Source organism: Pholis gunnellus, assembly GCF_910591455.1.
Source record: "Pholis gunnellus genome assembly, chromosome: 15".
In the NCBI taxonomy this organism is placed as follows: Eukaryota; Metazoa; Chordata; class Actinopteri; order Perciformes; family Pholidae; genus Pholis; species Pholis gunnellus.
In genome coordinates, this window is record NC_136542.1 from 5,397,678 (window position 1) to 5,419,699 (window position 22,022).

The window sequence follows — 22,022 nt, forward strand, 5'->3', positions numbered from 1 at the left end:
CTGATTTGTTACATATAATTATAGATTATTGTAATATTTTTGTATCCGTGTGTACCTTAAATAAGGTTAGAGTGTGTAAGGAGTATACTGTAGACTCACAGAAGGAATATGATGTCTGGCACCTTAGTGAAACACGTGAAAGCTGGACCTACCTCGACGAGAGAAGCAAGAAGACCCTTGAAATCAGTAGAGAGCTTGCTCAGGGCACTTCCTTGCCTCTGGGCATCGCTGTCAGCACAGATCTCAATGAGTACGGCCATGCGAGCTTTCAACCAGCCCAGATTCCCCTCCTGTAGCTCTGCATCATTCCTCAGCTCCTGCACACAAGAAAAAGAGTGTGATACAGCCCGTGTGGTTTTTGCAGTCTCATCTTCTCAGCAGTGACACTGACAAGCCAGTAGCACATCACGAGTGACAGATCACAGAGGAGGCAAAGGAGGGACTGTCAGTGGATAGTTGTAGGTAATAGCTCACCATAATGGTAGTCTTCACCTGGCCATATTTCCTGGGGTCGTTGGCTCGGTTTCTCAGCAGCCTCAGTTGACTTTCTTTCGATATAAGCCAGCAGGAAAGTTCAGCGTACCTGTTTCACACCATGTCGGGAAAATTTCACGTCAAACTCAAGAAGATTTAAGGAATAATTGCTTGTGATGAACAGACTGCATTTATTAGATGCAAATTTCTTGGGTCATGGACCTTCGTCAGGCATCAAATACACAATACAAACCAACTCATCTTTAACGTAAAGCCCCAGGCTTTAACACCTGATCAAAAAGGGGAACCAAGTCTCAAATATTAGTGCAGCATTAGGAACAGTGTGTACGTAATGTGCGTACAATGTATCTTTCTATAATTATGTGTGTGTGTTTATGACTCTAAAGGCATCACTACAACCCTCCCACCCCCTTATTTTTATTCCATTTCATTTGGTACTTATTCATTTATTTGTATTATCTGTTTCATTATTATTATTATTTTACATGTTAATAGTAATGTTAATCTGTTTACTATTTTATCAACCTCAGGACTGTAATAAAATCTATCAAAGCCATATAAGCATTGCAAACCTTCTCCTCACCTCAACTCTCTCTCTCTCTCTCCTCATCTCAAGTGAATGAAATCATTTAAACGTGATTACTTTGGATATGTGATGAATGCAGGACACTGCCTGGTGAAGGAACAACCCATTCTTCTAGTGTTACCACAGTACTACAACAGCTATGCTGGACTACAACTCACTCCCTATGCTGTATTTATGTTCATCAAAATACATAGTTACTGCACCTTGAGTTGTACTCCTTCCATTTATCTGGGTGCTGCATCAGCTTCTGGTGAGTGTTCTCGATTTCCTCTCGGACCTCAGAGAAGTCCTTCCTGGACGTTTCCAGGGTCTGGTGGACAGGGTCAGCCTCAGGGAGCTTTTGACAAAGTTCCTCCATCAGCTGCAGCCTTTTCTCACAGATTGACTGGGGGCCCTTTTCCCTAAAGAAGGCCTAAAAAGTAAAACCACAATTATTTACTTGTGTTAGAAGTCAATGCCATGAATACAGGATAGCGTGGATGTCACTCTTGCAATGAAACGCAAGAGTGCTAGTGCTGTATACACAGTCAAATAAATAAAAATGTATGTGAATGTAAAATGACAAAACACTGCTGATTGAGGACAGTTTTTTTTTGACACTGGAAAGGCCTCAGTTCTTCTGCATCAAGTGTATCAAAATCTTCCCAAGCTGCTACACAGCAGTGAATTTGCATTTAGTTATCTCACAATGACTTCGATCAATACATGAAACTCACCCTGTGCTCCTTGACGAGCCTCTCGCTTCCCATGCTAGCGAGGTGGCGGTTTTCCCTGGTCACCTCCGCCTGGCACTCCTGCTGCAACCCTATCAGCTTACTCCTCTCCACCTCCACTTTAAGATGCAGGATGTGAAAAGGGGAGTCCGACTGGATGTCCTGTGAAATGAGAAATACAACAAATACGAGACCAGATTCAGAGCAATTTTGTGCAGTTTGTTTTATCCAACAGTTTGGCTAATGGGCTGCAAAAAATAAATACATGTATATTTGTCTAATTGACATAATTAAAATTGATTTAAAAAGATGGAAATATGTCCTAATTTCTTTGTAATCTACTTGGAGCTGTATCATTGCACTTACAACATTACACTATTCAAGTCATGGAACTCACCTTCCAGTGTTTGTGCAGCTTCCTGACGGTTTCCTGTAGCGACTGCTGCTCCTGCTCTGGCAGAATATCTGTCAGCTCATCACAGGCCTTGAGGAAAGTATTCAGGACCCGCTGGTCCAGCTGACCAAAGAACTCCTGCAAAAAAAAAACAGACCTCATCATGTGTCTCACTTTGTACAGGCAGACCATGTCTTATTCAAATAAATCCTTCGTATCATCTGTTGCAATTAAGTAAGCATGAATTACACTGTATTTACAGCTACGTGTGGCGTTGTGAATCTTGCACAAGGCCCGTTTTCTTACTGTGTGTTTCTTGAGCAGCTCCTCTGGGTTGCCTCTTTCTGTCAGACAGTTCTGTGCCATTTTAAGAACCTTCTCCAGCTCTATCCGTGACTCATCAAACCTCTTCACGAGGCTGCTGTTTGCCTCCACATGCTTCCTCCACTCTGTAGATTCCTTAATCATCCCCTGAACACACAAACAAGCAATTGCTTTAATACCAAAACAGTTCTAAGAGCTGAACAGAAATTTAGGACAGGCCTTGATATTAACTGTACCTGTGAGGAGGACTGCAGGTCTGCTACTCTTTTCTGCAGAAGGCTCATGTCCATGTACTGGAGGGTGTTACTGCCGTTCATTATTTTCTGGATGCTCTGATGGTTTCTCTCTATCGCTGTCAAACACTTCTTACAGCTATGTGTGAAGGTCACCAGCTCCTGCAACATTCAATGGCAAGCAGAGTGTTAGTCATTTATTCATATCTTGACTTGAAGCTATGCTTTTCACTTTAAAACATCGTGACAAATCAAACATGCTTGGTCTTCTTGGGTATGTTATGCAATTTCTTTATCTGTGTACTTAAAATTGGGACGGCAACATATTAAAAACTCTTGCATTAGTTACCTGGCAATTCTGTTTGAAGTCTACTGGTCCCTCAGCGTCGCCGGTGCTGGTGATATGACTGGCCTTCTCCAGAGCCTGGTAGAAGCCTGTGATGTTCTTCTCCATTTCTTCCAGTGGAGGTAATAGAGACTGGGACTCCCTCAGCAGAGGCAAAGACCTCTCCCTTATCTGATCGGAGGAAAGCACGTTGATTAAAGTGAATCACATGTGACTGATATGTTGTTATAAAAATAATTCAGAGGCTTTAACACCCTGCCAGAAATTAACTTTCTTTATTTCTTTCTTTTTTTTTTACATATCCTTAAAATTATCATTTGCATAGAATTTGCTAATTGGCAGCCCTATATTTCGTATCAATAAAACACATATTAATCTTTGTCCAGTACAAACAATTACCTGCAATATTTATGTATTAAGGCTTTAGCTCAGATAGGGAAACGTATTTTAGTTAAGGTTTGGTCATGCTTTTGCCTACTTTTATAAGAACTATATAAAAGAACAACCTAATTGAGTCGATATGTTCCTAAAGTGTGTTGCATACATGTCAAAAATAATCCATATATTGTGTATGATTAAGTATGGATTCCTGTCTACATAAGGATTAAATAGTGAATACAGACAAAAAAAGGTTATGAGCACCCTCAATACAAACTCTATCAGTATCAGCCTTGAAACACCACCAGTTTTAAATTAATGAAAACACATGTTTACACATAAACTCATACAAAGAGAAGTGAAGCTAAACACGTGTATGACATACTGTATGATTACATGCACACACCTTGCTCAGCTGCTCTTTGATCGAGGCCATCACAGACATCATCTGTGAAACTTCCTCCTGTGGAGTGTCTTTGGTCAACAGCTGAGCCGTGCGGCTTGCTGCCTTACAGGCGGCTTCCATAGCTGGCACTTTGTGCTTGATTGCCTACAGTAAGTTGGGATATAGAGTATAATTCTTCATTGCACAGCAGAGAGATTAAAATCGGTCTGACCCGAGTAAAGGATGAGCGAATCAGCTGCTTACCTCAACATCCTGAACAAAGGCTCTGACGTTCAGGAAAGATACTTGGACAGGAGCAGTCATCTTCTCATTGGTTGCATCCATAAACTTTTTCAAGGTATTAATCCCATCCTGGTAGTCTTGTCTCAATTTATCGACTTCGTCTGCTCTTGCATACTGCCAATGAAACAGAGGAAGACAGTCAGTAGATATTTTTTATCTTTTTTTTAAAACTTAAGCTGATGTGTGGGTTCACGGTACAGATGTTCAAATGGCATTTACATGTTTGACTTTGACAAACAGCTCCCTCCATCTCCCGTTCAGAAGGAGAAGCTGCTGCTTCAGATCTCGTGAAACTGTGTCATCGCATGTCTCAATGAGAAAGTTCCCAGAATCGTTCATGTCCATGTGCTGCTGCATCCAGTGAGCGAGGTTTCTGAAGAAATCCTAAAAGAGAAAAAGGAAAACAAAGACCGTTGCTGCAGAGACTCAAATGCTTTGTGACCATTTAGAAAAAAAACATTCTTCATTCAGTTTAGCAGCACAAATATAAGCTGTATATTACTTGTGTTTACCATTACTCGTATCTGTGATTGTACTTACACGTTTGGCATTCTCTGATTGATTGAGCATCTGCTCACCGTCCTCTAGCCAGGCCTGCAGAGATGCCACTGTGCTACTGTACTTCTCCCAGTTAGTGATCACCTCCTCCAGCATGCTGCGAACACTCCGCACCTCCAAAGCCAGGTTCCTCCACTGAGCCGTGGCATCACTGAGTAATTTACTTACCCCTTCTGCTTCATCGACTGAAAGTTAATTATGGAACAAGTTTGGTTTAGTTGAAACCAATATGGGTATTAACTGCACAGCATTTAATTATGTCTATTACTATTATGTGGCCATTTGGCCGATGCTACAGTGAGTTAGGTCAGAAGGATCGTGCTGCAATAGCATTCCGATTGATGCAATTATTGTTACTTTTTCATGCATAACTGATATTATGATTTTTCAGTTCTGGGGATTAAAAGTATGTTAGAAAAGAAAAAGTGCAGCCCCACAATTACAGAAGGAAACGGCTCAGGAGACAGGCAAAGTTAAGGTTTCAAAGGCTGTCAGGCTGTATTTGGACTTACCTCTGTTACAGGTCTTAGACCCTGTAACATGAAATCAATAATAAGACTGTTTACCATGAGCCCAAGAAAAGTTATATATACAGTATATACATATAATAATATATACATATATGTACATAACAAAGAAATTGGTAATAAAACAGAGAAGAGTCTTACTTGAACTGTCTGACTTTACATAAACCTCTGCAGCTTGCTTGAGGCCTGTGAAGATCATCTCATACTGCTCAAAGAACCTGTGGCCTTCAACAAAAGTCTGGAATAGAAAGGCAAACATGAAATGCAGATTAAAATTGTCTGGTAGACACAGCGACTTTTTAAATACTGCAAGTACAGCACCAACAATTTCCACTTACAAGGTAGGTTTGCAACAGGAGTTCCACAGAGTCCCGCCTGCCATATTTAATGATCCAGGACTTGAGCTTTGACTCAGCCAACATAAGAAACGCCATCAGTCGATACTTCATTTCCCAGAATTCCAGTTTAATCAAGTGAGCGTGTGATGATGTGGATACAAAATTGAACCTGCAAATTAAACAGATGTTCAGTAATTATTTCAAGAGGCATCTAAACACAGAAAAATGTTTTACTTGATTAAAAACAAGATTTGACAAGATACCTTTCAGCCATATCTTGGAGCTGCTCAGGTGGGACAGGCACCCCATTCACTGATCTGTCCCTGTGGATCTGCTGGAAGGTTTGTTTGTGCGATTCCAAGTTTTTTAATACCTCCTGCAAAATCAAATCACATAATAAATAATCACGTTTACGTTGACTTTCCTGTGTACAGTTTCTGTGTAAAATGATTTGGATATCTACCAGGTACAGTAGGTATCCACACGTGTTACCTTATGTTGCTCTAGTTTCCTGTGCAGAACATTGGCTGTCTCCTCATGAGCATGTTGGATGGGAATGTCCTCTCTCAGAGCCATCTCTGCCCTGTGAAGCCAGGCTCCAATCACTCCCAGAGGACCAGGCAGGGACTTGTCCAGATGGATGTGCCAGTCCAGCAGCTGCAATTGACATCCATTAAAAACCCACTCGACCAAAACAAGATCCCACCATAGAGGAGGCTGCGCTGATCAAAACATTTCCACATGTTCACAAGCAATCGGGCCACAAAAGAGTTGTATGTCAGTCTAGATGAGCTGTGGATGTCCAGAGGAGCAAGCTGCCCAACGAACAAAACCTCCTCTGTTCCTGTCTCCTCCCCTCTGAACAAACTCTTATTCAAACGCTTCCATCCCACTGAACTCCCACTGGCAGTCAGTGAAGAGAGGAACCCTGAGTTGTGTTTCTCTCATTATGACACCTTCACGATGGCAATGCGATTTTCAAGCGACAGAAAATATCACAATAATACTCTCCTTTCTTTGTGGCTTGTTATAAATGATTCAAGCTGTGTGGAAGTATGCAGTACAGTTACCCTGGCAGACACGCGATCCCACGCCTGTTTGACCAGAGCTTGGTCCACGGACAGCTTGCCGTCTCTGTGGACTGGCTGTAGCAGCGGGTCTGTCTGCTTTTTCTTCATTTCATACTGGACACGGAAGTTCTTAAAGGCCTGCAAAACAAAAAATAAATAAATTTAGAGTGGTGACAGTTGATGAATGTCTTGGAACGTTATGGAACAATGCTTTTTGTCTTTCCAGGACAGACTCACCTGATATTTGTCAGTGAGGTTTCCCTCTGCTCCCTGGGCCCGCAGCACATCTCTCTCCAGCTGATCTAAAAACACCTTCAGCTCTCTCAGCATCTTCCGCTCCTCTCTCTGTCACAATCAGGGAACATTTAGCTTAGAGTCTCAGGAACAAACTGATGTGAATCTTTGTTTTCCAAACGAGCTTGCCAAAATGTTGAGAAACTCACACCAAATTGACATTCAAGAACATTTCTATGTCTCCAACCTCTATGTTTTAGCAAAGATTAGACGGTTTTTCAAGTCATGCTAGAAAGAAAGGGGTTTGGACACAAAACTTTGGATTTAGTCTGTTAATTTAGTGAAACATACCTCAAGCATTTGCTCTATATCTTGGGGACCAAACTATCCAGGAAAGCAGTAAGGCACACAAAGAGATGCAAACACACCACAAAATGTATTAGAATAGCAAGGAGGGAAAGAAAGAAGCAAAGTGGACAGGAAATGGGATGAGTGTGAGTTGGGAATACACTCCAAACAGAGAGCATGCAGCTGTATGACCTGAACTCTCACCTGAAGTACTGGCACTGACAGTGCAAAAGTTGGAATTGAGCCAAGAAGCAGCTTAAAGTGCACAAAAAAAATAAGTACATGGAGAAAATAAATGAGTCTGATGATGAAAAAGCTAAATTGTGATGATTGTATTGCTGCTGTGTTCATGCTATGATGAGAGCTTCATGTGATAAAATGACATAAAATGAAAAATTGCACAGGCGTACAACATTTAAGCACAGCAGCAGTTAAAGCATGTTTTCATCAAGCATGCACTGTTGATCTCTGCATGTGGTCATTCTCTATGAATGATGATGCACTCTGTCATTTTTGGGAAATGTGGATGGCAACAACATATACAATTCAATGATTTTAATAACAACACATGGCGTTGAATAGCTATTCTAGATTATTTAGTAGAAACACAAAGATATTTGTCCCAGATATTCCCCCGATGTCTCAGATACACTTATATAGTATCAAACGTTTTAAAGAAAGTACCTCATCCTGCTGTCCATCAGTCTCAGAGTGGTGCGGGTTTGGGTAGTGCTTGAGAAACTGAGCCACATATGTCATGATGGATTTCTCATCTGGTTTGTCTACATCCACATCTACAGAGCAACACAAACATTTTAGGATGCATTGGATAAAAAAAGCTGAAAATTAGCTGATGCAAATGTTTTTCAGGCCTAAAAAAGAAACATGACTTCATAAATATAGAAGTAAAGGACAGATATGACAGAGCCATTATATTTGGTATTAGGTCATATGACATGAATAAAAAAATGTTGTGTCCTCAAGAGGATCAATCTCTGCAGGCCTGACAGCTAATTATACAGTACATGTGTATTTTCATATTCATCCTTGACCTGATGATTCTAGGAATCAGAGACTGTTCAGTGCAGCTCTTAGCGTTAAAGCATCATGACTCTGCTAGTGAACACAGGACTGCAGAGCTACGGCAGACTGCTTCACTTCCTCAGACTAAAACTCAGAGCCACAAGTAAACACATCATTTTATTCCTCTGGAGGGTTTCACTGATCTTTTCAGCACACACGTTGTCAAAGACGCTCATGCTCTATATATTTGCTGTATTTATGTGACTATAACAATGACAAACTTCAAAATACTTAACTATTTAACACTTGTATCCAATGCTATCTTGTCTGAATACTCTACTACACTGGAATATTTAATGCAAACAACAGGAAAGATCCAGGGCACCTTCTGCATCCAGCAGGCGGGGAATACCCAGCTCATTTTCTGCAAGAGCAAAGGCTTCCTCCAAATTCTCCCTGTTGCTCCTCCTCCGCACCACCTCCATGTCCACCAGGTCTGGCCTGATGGCGTGCACCACCGACTGGAACGCAACACCATCGCGCCAGCTTGGACCAAAATCCTTCACCTCAATTCCATGATACCTGAAAAACACATGCGTGACCATTTTTGTTACGCAGAAAGACACAGAAGACAGGCACCTTATCTACTGTACCTTAAACAGCATAGAAAATGCATCTTCACCCATATCTACAAACATGTTTTAGCACCTGGCCAAAAAAGGTGATTTGAAAGTGACATACTTGGCTGCTGTGCACTGCACCCATCTGAGCAGGGCCTTCTTGGCATTGCCCTGGAATTTGTTAACCACCTTTCGCTTCATGGGAGGGCTTCCTGCTTCAGAGCTGGCTAAACTCTCCACAGAAGAGTTGCTGTTGGACAGGGCCTGGAGGGCTGTCAGGTTGCTGGTTAACTCCTCAATCTAAAGAACAAGATCAATGGGAAAACAAGAGGTTGCATTGTGACCATAGCAACTTCCTTGGCATTCAACTGAATCAGTGAGATAATCTCTCCAGTGACGTCTGCTTCATACATTATTCTATGCGACAAAGATCAGCATTGGATCAAAGAAGATTTGATCCAGGAGTTCAGAGTTTAATCGAAGGGCATCAACTCATTGGATTGAGCACAGTTATTATCAAACTCTCAGGATTTAGGGATCAGATCAAGTTTTACCTGGAAGTAGAGGATAACGGTCCATATCAACCCAAGAACAATTGATGGTCGTCCATCTGCGATGTCGGTGGCATGAATGTTAACAAGTTTGATCTGGAACAAAAACCAAGCAGGAAAATAAGTCTGGAAGCGAGATCTATTTAGCGAGATTTATCAAGCCCTCAACAGTTTCATACTATCCAAAAAAATGGCAAGCTTTTGTTTGCTCAACATCATCAAAGTCAGGTCTTTGATGCAGGTAAGTACTTTAAAATAGCCAAACCAGGAAGGCAGAAACAGCCACATTGAAAAGTGAACCAGCAGGAAAAACAGAAAAAATAAAAGAATTGTGTCCAACTAGGCATTTTAGGAAAAGCAGAGGTACCACAGCACTGCAAACCTTGCATTGGAGAAGTGCCTCAATTTGCCATGTTTACATCTCTACATTTGAGAAGCTCAGAACTGTAGATGAACACATCAGTAACCAGTGTTCAGTTTCTAGTCAAAATGCATCAAAATGCATGTCAGTAGAAAAGCGTAATGACTGCATTTATTGAAACAGAAATGGCTGTATCCAAGCGTTGCTTAGTACACATCGTGCATCAAATGAAAAGAATGCATACACTATGAGATCACACAGGGCGGTTAATGGCGACTGACCGGAGATCCTCGATACACAGACTGAAGGCACACATGATGGGAGAAAGATCACAACAATGTAAGACCGTAAAGTGGGACACAGGCTTTATAGAGCCGGGGGATTTAGAGATGGGTTATGTAATCAAGAGCTCCTATTTCTATCTGCTGCTTCTCTGAATATAGTGCACGCTGTGCAGAACTTATGTACACTGACAAATATCTAACCAACAGCTTTTTCTCATGAGGTCTTAATCATACCCTGGACTTCTTTAAGACATAACACTGCTGATATTTAGACGTCAAACCATTTAAAAGGTGAAACTGCTGATATCACTGGATGCTTACCTTCCTGCCTTCGAGGAATTTGAGCGCTGTGCCGATGTTGGAAACCCAGTGGATCCTCTTGAGCTGGCGGCCTTGCTCACGGGGCTTAAGACACAGAGGACAAACAGTCAAAATCAAGCTAGTCGAGAAAGCCATACTATACAAGGCTGAGGATATCTTCATTCAACCATTTACTGCTTTGGAACAATGTAACAACTTGACTGCAGAGGGTAATTTTGTCTTCTTTACTACTTAACCACTCAAGTTTGCCAGTAGTAGCCTCAGTAGTTGCAAAGTAATAGTGAAAGTGGCCTGGGAGTATGAGCAGGGCTTTTCTAACACAAATTAAGTGGCGAGTGCCAAAGCTGCTTTAAGAGATAAAGTATAATCCTGTGCCTTAAAACCTGAGTGAGAACCAGCTTCAATACGATCTGCCGATGTAAATGTTTTGGCTGATATAAACCAGCAGGGGTCCACTTCTGGAAGCAGTGATTGAAAGCATCCGGCAGTGTTCACCGTGACATGCAACTGACTCATTTGCCAAGTAACAGCTTTACAGATGACATGGCAGTTTGTTTTAAGACAGGTCTGATTACTAAATCCCTATCAGAGTCTGGGCCAGTGTGTTTATGTGTGTGGGCTTGTATTGCTGTTTTTGTGAGTTGGTGTAAGCGTGTCAGTGTAAGTTAGGGATGGATTGAGCATTTAGTCGTGATGCTTATGGTTAGGATTAGGGGCTAGGGAACGGATTATGTCAATGAGGGTTCTCAAAAGTATGCAAAGACAAGTAAGCAGATAATTATCTGGCAATATTTTTACTGCTTTAAAAAGTATTTCATTAAATTAAAGACCAACAACACAGCTCATAATTATGCAAATTGTGAACAACAACTGTAAGCAATATAGTGAATTTGTATGCATAATTTGGGGTTTTAAACCATGAAATAAAAGGGAGGAGAGGCATTACATACTGTAGGGAATCACACATGCATGTACAAGTTGACCCGTGAAATTGAACCAGATGATAAGTTGCGCCTTGATTTACATATTCATTATTCCAAGTGGATATCATACAGGGTGGCACTTTATTAAATCCACACTTCAAATCAAGGGTTGAATTTGAACATCTTAGAGGTAGGACTCTTGGTAAAAGTCATGTACATTCATTAGTATTACTTACTAGTCTTTGACCAGACAGAACCTCCAAAAGAGCCAAAAGTTTCACCCCATCTTTGATGTCCTCAAAAAGGTCATTAACCTCGAGTGGTGGTTTGTACTGGAGGAGAGAAAACACAGCTTTAATCATTACAGCTAATTAAAATGCTTGTGATTAGAAATGAATCAGTCTTGAGCACCAATGCCTTTATAAAACCAGCAATGTTGCATTGTTGAATCTTTAGTGTGAAAGGATATTAGTATTCTAGACCATTAGCAGGGATGAGGAGGAACCCAATGCTGTTTGTGAGAAACAGGCCTGTTAGAAACAACCACAGAGCCTCCCTGCAGCTGAAAAGATGGTGCCTTTTCCTCAGCAGTGGCCCGGTGCCCAGTCCTGAGCCGACGGTACTCATTTAACCCTAATTGGACTGTCTCCTGATATCATTTCACCACATTTACAGAGCTGTACAATCTCCAAGAGATGAATGACAACGTTATAACCTACTGAGCATTACTAAGTAAAAGAAACAGATGTGTATTTATTCAGCAGAGTGAAGCGTTAATTACAAGGAAAGCTCACCATGGGAATTCTTCATTTGGCACCATATACAGGCCATTTCACAACTCAACATATTCCATGACAGGATGCAGTTTGGCTGCTTATTTAGGGCAAAGCAGTGTGAAGAGGCAAGCGTCTGTCCTGTTATTCTGTACATGCACACTTCTCTTCTTCCCGTCAGAAAAGTACTGAAGAAGATGGTTTTGTGCCACAATCTCTTTTCAAATATTATCAGCTGCTTGAGATTTATCTGAACCACACTGGTTCAAAAACATGCACTGATCAATTCACACTGCAGCTAAAGGTCTAATGGCACTGCACGGCTGCACGTACAGTAATGTGTTAAGAGAGTCAATAAAATATACTATTTGAGTATATAAGAATATACAACTATTATATTACTAAACCTCAAATTAAAACAAAAATATATATTTTTTTTTCTTCAAATTTCCAAACTGCTAATATGCACAATCCAAAATATATACAAATATAGCTTATGTATGCCACCCTGGAAAATTAATTAACTGAGCAACAGAATCACATGAGACCTCCTAACAGTGGAAAAACTGCTGAGTAATACAATATCAGAGGAAATGGAAACAAAAGACTGGAGGAAAAGAGGGACAACTGCAGGAAGTTCAAGCTGAGATAAAACACACTTTCACCCACAAACAGGAGATTTCATTCACACCAAAAATCCATCATTTACTCAAACACACAAAACTATTGCAAGATACCTTTTGTACACTAATAAAAAAAAGGCTCATTTACTGTTATTTAAGCCAGTGTCACTCATACAACAGCTGTCCGCAGTGTAAATATGACTGTTGGAGCTCTTTCATGATGTAGCTTATGCTACATTAGTCCTATTGGTATGCACAGTGAGTGAGCTTGAGCGCAGTGCATGACTAATGAAGAATAGGCCAACACAGTGTCTCTGCTCTGGCCCACCACATAACTGAGATTCTTCTAAAGTTTTAGAAGCCCCGCTTTGAACTAATGTGGGCACATCAGGCTCAACAAAAGACCCCTCTAAACTAAATCTCTTTGCCAGGTTCCAGACATAAAGCCGGTGTCTGACTAGTTGAACACTCTGCTGTGTCATCAGTGATTACAGTCCCAACAAGATCCCACAGTACTTATTCTGAATTGTGAACACTTCATCAGTGTGCATAATCTAATACAGTTTGTCACAGTGTATATCACAAGTGTGTTATTGTCGTAATTTACAAGCCTGAACCTTAGAAGCAAACGACTGCCTACAGGGAACTGTCCTCACCCTCTTGCTCTCCATCTGCACACCGCATCACTATCCCTGCCAAGCCTGTCCACAAATACACACACTCACACGAAGAACAAAACACCCACGCGCACTCAGGCACACACAGCGGGGGCACACCTACACCTAATACACGACGAACACACCTACCCCACACACCAGTTTCTGAATAATTCCATTATTGCTCCCGTATACCCACACAAACACACTCCACCAGTGGTACAGAAGCTCCCCCGACGATAATATCCCCGAGTGAGCTTCTTTAAAACAGTACTGCAGTTCTGCACTCTGAACTCCGTTATGTCTGTGTCGTCTTTCCAGCGAAGCAACAAGCAGCATGACCTTTTTTAATGGTTCTAGAAGAATCATAGGTTTATTGCACTGTGTTCACTCCCCATCATTAGATCCAGCACACGATAAACATTATATGATCTTAAATGCTTATTAAGAAACGAGGTGGTTTAATTCACGGTGAACCGGATACATTGAATATCTTGTGCAGTGTTATTAGGGGCCTTTACTGTCGGATGGCAAAGCTCATCTTGCGGTCAGTTCTCTTCACAGGCGTGACGGGTCAGTTGCCTGAAATACCACGGACCAAAGAGAAGCTACATCATCATGACGAGCAGTAAAACATCACGAGTCTCTCTGAGGAAAAAGGTCAACATAGCACAGCTTCCAATGTACATGTGATGTAATTGCCTTGACAATTTGTTTTACATGAGGTTGATGAGCAGTGGGAAGGCAGCGGAGAGCATGGAGGAAAATGCACGCTTACCTTTGCTAAATGAGAGTTGATCCATTTGGTGAAGGTTCTCTTCTGCACTGCCTCCTGCTCATCTGAAAAGGAAAGGCACAGAGGTCATGTCAACACGGTACACGAAAGACGCCACATGCTCCTGACGGTTGACTGTTAAGCCACGCACTTGCGACTGGAAGAGCTGTTGATACTCGTAGAGGACACACAACCAAATGTGGACAATACAAGTTACACTTGATGATCAGAGATTACGGATCTGCACTTGCTAAGAAGTGGCTGTTAATTGATTCTAGGTGTGGATATGGTTAGGTTTATAGCTGCAGCACAATCGTAAAATACATAAAATATTAATCTCTAACTATAAATATAATGGCCATTATATGACTCCCCTAGCCAGAACCATACTTTATCCAACCTCATACTACATTATTTTACACTGCTTCTATGTCAAGTAGCATTTTAGCCACCCTGCACCAAACATGTTACAAAGTACGACTCCTGCAGGGGTTGGATGTGTGCAGTGTGAATAACACAGGCTTGGCAGTGCTAGTACAATTGATGCTCCAGAGCTCTCAGAAAGAGGTCATACAAGGAGATTAGAGCATGAGTGGGGAGGAAATTTCTGCCAACACATCTCGCCAGCCCCCTCTGTGTTCAGTAATAACATGCGTGATTGTTTTGGTCATCCCCCAGCCTCTTTTGTGGTCTATTAATATATTCAGTCACAATGCTTCATGCATTATGCAGCAGGTATGAACAAACAATTGATTTCTTTGCTAAAGTGGTGCTGTTGTTGCGTGTGGGATGGATTTCTAACACCCTGTCATGCATGCCGGTAGGCGACTGCTGCACACTGCACAGAGTGGCCATTTTTAAACATCCACCCTTAGAGATATAGACAGTGGTCACGTGTGGAAGCAAGCAATGCGAACACTACACTGGGAGCAAAGACATTGAGTTAACCCACAGGCAAATGCTTCATCACTGATGTACAGGGGATGCCCACTGAAGCATAGCACACACATACAGATACACACAAACACACACACACACACAGATGCAGCACACATACAGCTGTTTTTGTGCTGCATGACACTGTAACTAGTTCATGTAGCAGGGATTTACCCACAAACCATTAGCATCTGTTATTTTCCCAGTTATATCCCAGATTAGCTACGTATGTGCACAGAGATGAGAGATGAAGGATGCTGCTGCCCTACTTACCACGTAGATACTGAAAGAATCCAGTCACCAGATTTAAAGAAGTCTTTCTGACAGATACATCCTTATAGTGAGCCATTCTACACCCCACTCTCCGGCTCTCTCCTTCTGCCTCTCATCAGTTCCAGGGTACATATATGTACGTGTGAAAATCAAATCCACAGTGGAAAACTGAGACTAAAAGAACACACAGCTGTCCTTTTCCTCTCTTTTTCCAGCAGGAAGCACAACAGATCTGGCTGAAAGCAAAAGAGCTGCTGGAGGCTGTGTCGAAAAACGTCCCCTCCTCCCTGACACTCTCACACACAGACACACTGACTGACACACACACACACACACACGCACAGATGGCAGAGGAGAAGACTCTAACGGATCGGGTCATTTACAATCCCATCCTTCCATCTTGCTGTGTTTTTTCCATCCAGAGGAGCCATGCCTGTGAGGATGTGCACAGCCCCCGCTGCACTGCCTCTGTGTATCATCACACCGTCTGACTGGAGAGAGATCAGCTAGAAGCATGGCTCCACCAATCAGCATGGGGGAGGCAGTGATGTCACAGCCTTGGCTGCTCTATCCTGATTTATGCGTGTCTGTATGTGTGTGTATGGACCCGTGTTTGCCTATAAGATTTGGCTAATCTTCTATGAGACTGACACAGTTAAAAAGCATCACAAATTCCAAGAAAATCATGAAACATTTCTAAAATGTCCCTTTTAATTTGTATTTCTTCTTTTTTTTTTGCCTGTAAAATCAGATGAAGTCCCAGCAGGCCTATTGATTAAATAGCCCAGAACTAAATTAAAAGACTGCTGCACAAAGCTCATCGTGGTGCAACAAATCTCAATAATTAATGCTGAGGCTGGTGAATGACATCCACCACCTGCTCTCTCTCTCTCAGTGGCAATGCTATTGTGACGACAAAGCAGACACACCCACTCCGGGATTCCCACTTCACACACAGTATCATGTAAAAGCTCTAAAGCATATCCCTTTTAGTCCTGGAAGACCTACTGGAACAACTTCCGCTTTGACCCGTCTGTTTCTGGACTACTCCACTCTTCTGAATACAACACACAATAGTGAATAAGTATAGTACTTATCTCCTGCAGAGAAATCCCTTTATTCTTTCAAGACCACTGGCATACTAAAAGCTTCTCTGATATACTAAAAATAGGCCTGCGTTTGTTGTTCTATTATTACTGCTCTATAGACTGCTGGTGGAAATGGCCTAGAAAAGCTATTTGGGTGAAAATAGAATTTTTTTTCTCCCTTTTACATCAAAAAAATAAAAGGTTAAAAGTAGCACCATTCAAATGTTGTGGCCCGCTGCGTACACTGAGAACAATGAGCGTGTCGACATACTTCAATTAATGCACATTTATGAGTATCTATGTCATAAAAATATGAACCCTGTAATTAATTGTTATCAAGACATTTTTCCATTTTAGAATACTTCTTTAACCCTTCAACACCCAACCACCTAGAGACATCATACTTTTAAGGTTTCAGTATTTCTATACCAGGGTGTCCTGATGACCAACAACACTCTACTCTATTATACATAAATTACTCACTTAGTGCTTTCATGGTAACATTCCTAAGAAATACTGCATATGTCACACTAGCAGCACAGTGGATAGTAAAATGTTATTTTACATTATTTTTGTTTTGCTTCTCTGTTCAGAGTAGTGAGTCGACCTTTAACCTTTAAACTTATGCTATTCTAAATGCCCCGTGTCACAAAGGCCCAACCCAGGAAAAACCCTCTGCTGAAAAGGAAGAGATGTGTTTTTGTTTCCACCAGAGTCAGTAGGGTTAGATAAGAGCCAACACCTGCATTTTCCAAAACATACTGTTTTTTAAAGCTTATTTTAAGATATATAAACTGTGTTTTTAGTAGCCAGAAGTAAGTTCTCAAATGTTAAATGCAACCCAAACAGCTGAACTCTAAACATGTAAAAATAAAAGAAATTGTATTTGATGTTTTGATAAATTCCCAACATAAGATCCATTTTTCTTTCTTCCGGACCTGAGCAAATCTCTCCGCTGAGGAAGGCCACAAGAAGTGGTTGAAAGCTTAAAAAAAGAATAAAGTTTACCCTGGAGAAATCCTGGTCAAACTGGGATTCAAAAATAAGCAAAACAAGATTATGAATCTGACAAAGAAGTAAAGGCCAACTCTGGAGCTGCTTTTGAGACTCTGTGCTACGGACACAAAGATATGTCGGTCAGGTCTGGATCTCTGACAAGCATGAAATCCTTATGTAAAGCAGCTCCCCATCATTGAGTCATTATGTCTACCAACTGTTTTAATTAAGCCTGATGTAGTACTAGTAGCTAAGTGGCAATTAAAAGCGAATAGCCCCAGCAACAAACACCAGCAAAGCATCAAACCACGAAAGCATCTGCAATCCACATGAGTAATGGAGTACTTAAGGTGATCTTAGGACAGATGATACCTTTGGCAATACCGTACTGTAGGTGCTTGGCTTCATTGGCCTGCGTTGGTCACCGGGGACCACTGTAAAAGCCCACTCACTCTGTTGTTGGTCCATTTAGTTCGAGAGCAGCCTCACTTTAGCTCTGACGGGCCAACAACAATCAGGCGGGACAAGAAAGGCTTCTGTGGCCGTCTATTGTGACATGGTTGACACTGAGGATTTACTTAAGAGTGTGAATGGTTTCCTGGTCTTCAAAATAGCATCACAACACCGTAATCTAATATTCACATACAAAGATAACGAATGAGGAAGATATGGTTTGTTTGACTAACTTCTGAGGCTTAGCTTAGTGTAGCGATCATATCAGTGTGATGGCTGTCTGTCCCTGGCAGCTGTTACTGACACTGGAGAGCAGAAGCATCTCTCACAGCTGACAACATGCGTACTCTGTCTTTTACTTGCTTCTATACTCCAACCGGGACGTAACTACTCCATCAGATTTCTAACAATCTGTATTCACAGTGTTTTAGCTCGTGACCTTTTACAACAAAGCTGCAGTCTTGGAGGTGGGCGGCGCTTTGGTTGATTGTCAGTAAATTAACGGGAAGCTTTTTTTGATGATTGACTCATTGTTCACTTTACGAATGTGAGGCTTCGCTATGTCTCATTTTAAACTGAATAACTTTGAACTGTTGGTCAGGCAAAACGGATCTGGAAGAATCTATTTTTGACATTCTGCAGACTAAATGAATAATCCATGAATTGAGAAAGTAATTGTTTGTTGCAGCCCTAATGATTTTTCCTTTCATGCTGTGTCACTTGATTACTTATCACAGGAAGCAAAGAGGCTAAAAACAATGTAACGTTTCATATTTTATTACTAGAAAGTAACTAACAAAACTACATTAATAGGCTTTTATCTATTAGTATGTGTTAAGGGATGGAGGTCGCCATACTATGAGACGTCACCACAAACCCTTTGTGTTTCTACATATCCTGTTTGACACACAGCCTAAACTAGACTGAAACCCACAAGAAACCCAGGCGGAAGGAGAGCAACACGCTTGTCATGCACACTCCACCAGGCAACTATCAGACATCCCCTGAGGGTATTTAAGGCCACAAGGTCTATGATCGTACGGTGCTGAAATCAAACACACAAATGCTACGATAGCGTGATGACAGCAAAAATTGGAAAAAAAGTTTTAGGAGAATTCTTCATGAATCTCTTTCAACACACAGTGTAGATCACTACGATCGACAATAGATACTTTCACAAGACTACAGATTAGCTGGTGTCAATAATTCATCCAGCCAGACGGACTGTTGTTCAGGTCAAAGTGAGTCTGCATTAACCGGCTCTGCAGGAAGCCTTTAATGACAGGAAGCTGCATCTGATGAACAGTGAAAAAGCTCAGCCCAGCTTGCTGCCCGCCATCTACAGAGCACCTGAAACCACTGGCACAATAATATCTTCCAGATGTGACCTCATACAAAATTCCACTTCCTGTCATGAAACACGCAACAGTGGCTGGCACTTTGCATTGCACATTATGCCATTTGTGCACGGTTCAGGTGAATTAAACGATTAAAGGTAATGTTTTTTGGGGGATTTTGTGTGACAGGTCAGAAAGATAAATCAATTAATTTCATCTTATTGTGTTTCTATTATTATCTTAAAAATAGATATTGAAATCTGATGGGGTTTTTTCAGCAGCAGCTAATAAGAGGTTTAGTCTGTGTTTATTGTTACACTATACGGCATAAACACGACTAAATATCTACCTTGAGAGACTTAAACATTAGCTTATATAGTCCTTTATTTCAGGGAGTGAGTCAGTGTGACGGCCTTATCTATTGAGATCAAGTGAATGTAAGTAACTGTGAAACCAAGTCTCTCTACAGCAGGAACTGGGCTGCATTGGCACAACCACAGACAAATGTTTCGTAACAGTCTCTATGGTAACAAGCTATAACATGTAAAATGTCCCGGTATACTGAACATCCACAAACGCATCTAAACTGAGCGGAAGCGGATGCCAGAATCGGCCAGACACGTGTAGTGATGGTAGTGGCCTAATGCCCTTGCAACAAAAGGGGAACACCAACAAAAAGAGACTCCCGCTTTCGATCTGTTCTCTCACCAAGGGCAAAGAGGGTGTCAGGTTTTAGTCTTGTTCGGTGCATTGTCTGTGCTGTCATGAGGCCACAGTTATTGTAACTCAGTATCCCATGTCAAGACTCAAATTAAGGAGCTAACGTTTAACCCAAGACTTTCTCAGAAGTGGTCAAACGAGGGCAAAGATTAGTCTATTGCTAGAAAAAATTGGGTCCAAAAAAACCTACTTTTACTGGGGACAAGATTACTTGATGCTACTTTAATAATGACATGATGTGAAAACAAATTTAGTTTACTAATCTCAACAGAAAATCAGATTTAAAGATAAAGAGATCGTTGTTTGAGCCATGTGTTGAGATCAGGAGTTTCACAATATACACTGAATAAAACAAATCATGTTTCTCTGAATAACTTCTCAGTTACCGTATCGAGGGCGCAAAACAATTTAGTTTGGTCACAAGATGTCACAAAAATTTAAATAAAATGTATTTTTTCATTCCAAATTAGAGTACGTGCTATAGGAAAAAATAAACCTAGTGACATAAGACACTGTGAACTCAAATTACCCAAATCTGTGATTCTATTATCCTTTCAAAGGCAACAAGTACCTGTGGACAGGCCAGTTACATAATGTAGGACTGTAACGTATCATTTTAAGTATTCATTTAAAAAAACGTACTTAACATTGCAATGTTTGTGCATTTTATAACTCTAAATCTTAACCAGCAATACAGAATGCGTAATAAGTTACACAGGGAACAGACAGAGTGTTAATGCAAAGGCAATAAGTAATGGTATATGTTTTCTAACTGTCTGCCTAAATGCTATGTGAATAAATGAGTGTGTGTGTGTGAGTGTGTGTGTGTGTGTGTGTGTAAGCATGCGTGTGTGTGTGTGTGTGAGCATCTTGCCTTGCAGAAGCTTGTAAACTTGAGATGGGCTCGTGGCCCAGGCACTGAATCAGCACAATATTACTGTGCAGCCGCGCAGGAGGAGAGTGTGTTTTGTCCGTAAGCCAGCTGAAGCAGAAGAGTGACACTCACCCTGCAGTTTTTGCATCACATTAGCGATGTCCACGGACGTCCGACCGAAGTGCCTTGGAGAGGCCATGTCGTCTCGCCGCAGCTGTATGACAAGGTGGGTCACTGATGCTGATGCCACAAGATCCTTCACAACTGTCCTGAGTGGGACATCCCCCCTCTGCCCCTCCCTCGCCCTCCTTCTCTCTCTCTCTCTCTCTCTCTCTCTCTTTCTCTTTCTAATTTCACTGCAGGACCAGGTCCAATTGAATCTCAGGTTTCATGCAGGGACAGCAGGTTCACCGTCCAATAGAAGCACCTCTTCCAGTCGTTGCCTGAAAATAGAGAAGCATGTTCAGAGAGTTTCGATTGAGGCCACACCTTTTGTCATGCAGCTATTTCACGACGCTGTTATTGCTCACGATTTATTATTATATTTAATTTAGAGTTTATATTTTGAGACCAACTTAACCGTTTAGCTTGTTTTCTTGTTCACAAGTACATGTTGATATTGAACGACCCCCCTGAGGGAACTCAGCTATTAGTTCACTTTGTACCTTAAAAGTCACAAGTTTCTCACAGTGTACCTCAAACATTGAAATACTACTACAATCTGCATGTTTTCATTATTATTTTTAAGCTTTTGTGCTAGTTTTCATTGCTGTTGATGTTGTTTGTACCTCTCGGTTGATCATTTTGTGCATGTTTTATTATGCAAGAAAGAAATTAGCTTTTTAGTGAGTTTCTCATGTATAAATAAAAGAAAATGACCCTTCTACACCAAACAATGTAGCACAAGAAATAATTAATGTGCCACCTGGGAGGAAATATACACGATGAGAAATGAGGCCATTCAGGAAGCTTTTTGCACAGAAGACATTTTGACATGTTACAGTACGAGAAGCACAGGTGCAATCAATAAAATCAATAACGGCTGAATTCAAATGAACTGTTCACAGTCACACTGTCTGTCATGGCTTAAAACAGAGTCCTCGTTAATGTTATTTGTGACACCTGTGAAAAAATGTGCTGGAGAACAGGAGACTTACTTAAGACTATCACCTTTCCTTTAAAAATAAAAGTGTCAGTCAATTC

The 22,022-nt window shown here is 41.2% G+C and overlaps 1 protein-coding gene across 5 annotated transcripts in view; it reads right to left on the minus strand.

Moving 5' to 3' along the window:
* The window catches only part of syne1b (spectrin repeat containing, nuclear envelope 1b), a gene marked incomplete at its 5' end in the record, with an annotated part of 75,317 nt that extends 54,256 nt beyond the window's left edge, over positions 1-21,061 (minus strand). Inside the window, 30 exons of one of the 5 annotated variants that reach the window (XM_079174764.1) lie at positions 153-317; positions 475-583; positions 1,285-1,493; positions 1,798-1,956; positions 2,192-2,326; positions 2,495-2,659; positions 2,749-2,907; positions 3,095-3,262; positions 3,876-4,019; positions 4,119-4,271; positions 4,377-4,541; positions 4,698-4,900; positions 5,228-5,248; positions 5,384-5,480; positions 5,581-5,749; positions 5,844-5,956; positions 6,073-6,237; positions 6,651-6,788; positions 6,888-6,995; positions 7,236-7,268; positions 7,437-7,487; positions 7,917-8,026; positions 8,641-8,837; positions 8,997-9,175; positions 9,430-9,522; positions 10,069-10,089; positions 10,393-10,476; positions 11,552-11,647; positions 14,146-14,207; positions 15,352-15,427. In XM_079174764.1, the coding sequence (XP_079030890.1) occupies positions 153-317; positions 475-583; positions 1,285-1,493; positions 1,798-1,956; positions 2,192-2,326; positions 2,495-2,659; positions 2,749-2,907; positions 3,095-3,262; positions 3,876-4,019; positions 4,119-4,271; positions 4,377-4,541; positions 4,698-4,900; positions 5,228-5,248; positions 5,384-5,480; positions 5,581-5,749; positions 5,844-5,956; positions 6,073-6,237; positions 6,651-6,788; positions 6,888-6,995; positions 7,236-7,268; positions 7,437-7,487; positions 7,917-8,026; positions 8,641-8,837; positions 8,997-9,175; positions 9,430-9,522; positions 10,069-10,089; positions 10,393-10,476; positions 11,552-11,647; positions 14,146-14,207; positions 15,352-15,427 (3,747 nt within the window). Of the gene's footprint in view, positions 1-152; positions 318-474; positions 584-1,284; positions 1,494-1,797; positions 1,957-2,191; positions 2,327-2,494; positions 2,660-2,748; positions 2,908-3,094; positions 3,263-3,875; positions 4,020-4,118; positions 4,272-4,376; positions 4,542-4,697; positions 4,901-5,227; positions 5,249-5,383; positions 5,481-5,580; positions 5,750-5,843; positions 5,957-6,072; positions 6,238-6,650; positions 6,789-6,887; positions 6,996-7,235; positions 7,269-7,436; positions 7,488-7,916; positions 8,027-8,640; positions 8,838-8,996; positions 9,176-9,429; positions 9,523-10,068; positions 10,090-10,392; positions 10,477-11,551; positions 11,648-14,145; positions 14,208-15,351; positions 15,428-20,951 lie in introns of those variants that run through there. The other 4 variants (XM_079174765.1, XM_079174766.1, XM_079174767.1 and 1 more) reach the window with 4 other exon arrangements.
* Positions 21,062-22,022: the final 961 nt, after the last annotated feature.